At 45.4% G+C, this 1,670-nt stretch overlaps 1 protein-coding gene across 1 annotated transcript in view; it reads left to right on the top strand.

Annotated features, from left to right (window-relative positions):
• The first annotated feature begins 1,291 nt into the window (after positions 1-1,291).
• HSPH1 (heat shock protein family H (Hsp110) member 1) overlaps positions 1,292-1,670 on the top strand; it is a 33,482-nt gene continuing 33,103 nt past the window's right edge. Inside the window, exon 1 of the mRNA XM_027775678.1 lies at positions 1,292-1,421. Within this exon, the coding sequence (XP_027631479.1) occupies positions 1,309-1,421 (113 nt within the window). The 5' untranslated portion in view covers positions 1,292-1,308. The remainder of the gene's footprint in view (positions 1,422-1,670) is intronic.

The following is a 1,670-nucleotide window of genomic DNA, read 5'->3' as shown; positions in this document are numbered from 1 at the left end:
TATGACTTCATGGATCTTAATACAAGATTTTGACAGGCAAAAATACTGGGGGAGGGAGAATTAAGTTTTTGGGATACATAACAAAAAATTAGAGCTAACTATATTTTCAAACTTAAAAATACGACCCTAAAATAGTATTTTCATTCCTATTTTAAAGGTGAGCTAACTGAAGCATGTTAAAATAATTTCTCTAAGTGACTGAGCAACCATGAAAAAGCACATACAAATTACATGTAATATAATAAAATTGGGCCTTTAGCCTTTCCTCTGATTTAATCTATTTATCTTGCTGAATAAGGAGAAATTGCTCTCTTCATGAGGTAGGTTTTTCTAATCTTAGGTAACAACTCCTTATCTAATTACACTTATTCACTAACATACATTTGAACTGTGCCTATTTCCATGTGCCCAAAATAAAGCAAACATCTCAATCAAATCTAAAAAAACGTAAAAAGGGTGTAAAAGACCTGTTAGTGCTAGAAACACGGTTCCACCTTTTCTTTCTCTGCTTCTCTCTTTACTAAACATGAATTAAACGCGCATTGCTTTCCTAAGAAAGCAAGCCGTTTCAGGGCGAACAAAAAAATGGAATTTAAATGCTAATTTAGGGGTAGGACTGGCAGAGTAATCTGCTTAAATCGGACGTTTCAAAAATAAGCAGAAAGTGATAACACAGACAGCTTTCCAAATTACGTCACGACTAGAAATCGCTTTTTTAAAAAGAAACCTCTGACATTATCCCACAAAAGACTATTCTGTCGGCAGATGAACACAGGAAAGCTTAACACAAACTCCGTGCTTCCTCTAAGTAGTTTAAACGGACGTCCCTTATTCTAAGTCTTAACGCACTAAGTTTCGAGATAATCTGGGCAATAATTAAAGCAACACACAAAAACAGTAACGCATATTGACAGAGAACACGCGCAAAAACGCTAGAAACAGCTCGACCTCTCCCAGGAGCCCCCAAGACAAAGCCAGACCCAGCATGCACTGCGGCCGGGACTACACATCCCAGCATGCACGGCAGGCGTCTCCCGGCTAGACTACGATTCCCGACATGCTCTCCTGACAGAGGGGCGGCCTCCCCACCGGCAGGGATTTGAGTCTTTACAAAAATAGAATCTATTTTCGCCCGTTATGCCTCCCTTTAAAGTGCAGACCAATCGTAAGTTTTGAACACCACAATTTTTTGAATCACTGTTCATTGCTTACTTTATTAGGACAACCGAGAGCTGTGGTTAGGGCCACCGGGGGCGGGTCCGCGTGCCCAGTTTAAGCCAATGGCGTCTGAGCGGCTGTCCTGCCACCATGGCAACGGCAGTCGTCCCTATGGGGCCAGCCACTCATTGGGTAGAATCTTTCGAGAAGGCTCGAGAAGAAGGAAGCGGAAGTGGCACGTGGAGGGGCCGGTGGAGGCGCCGGTGAGTAAATGCCGCAGATTCTGGAAAGTTCTGATCAGTGCGATACATAAGACTGAAGAAGTGGGACCTCCCCTTTTGGGTCGGTAGTTCAGCGGCGGCGCCGGTGTTCAGCGGCGTCCCAATACGGCGGTGAGCGCGAGGTGCAGAGCGACCCGCAGAAGCTGAGCGCCGCTGTCTCCGGGTGTACTCCTCTGCGAGCCGCCGACCGGGGAGCCAGAGGCGCCTGACAGCATCGCCGTCCGGGTGTAC

The sequence above is a fragment of the Tupaia chinensis genome, unplaced genomic scaffold (assembly GCF_000334495.1).
Source record: "Tupaia chinensis unplaced genomic scaffold, TupChi_1.0 Scaffold000597_1, whole genome shotgun sequence".
In the NCBI taxonomy this organism is placed as follows: domain Eukaryota; kingdom Metazoa; phylum Chordata; class Mammalia; order Scandentia; family Tupaiidae; genus Tupaia; species Tupaia belangeri.
Note: the sequence above shows the minus strand (reverse complement) of the source record. Positions and strands in the feature narration are given on the sequence as shown.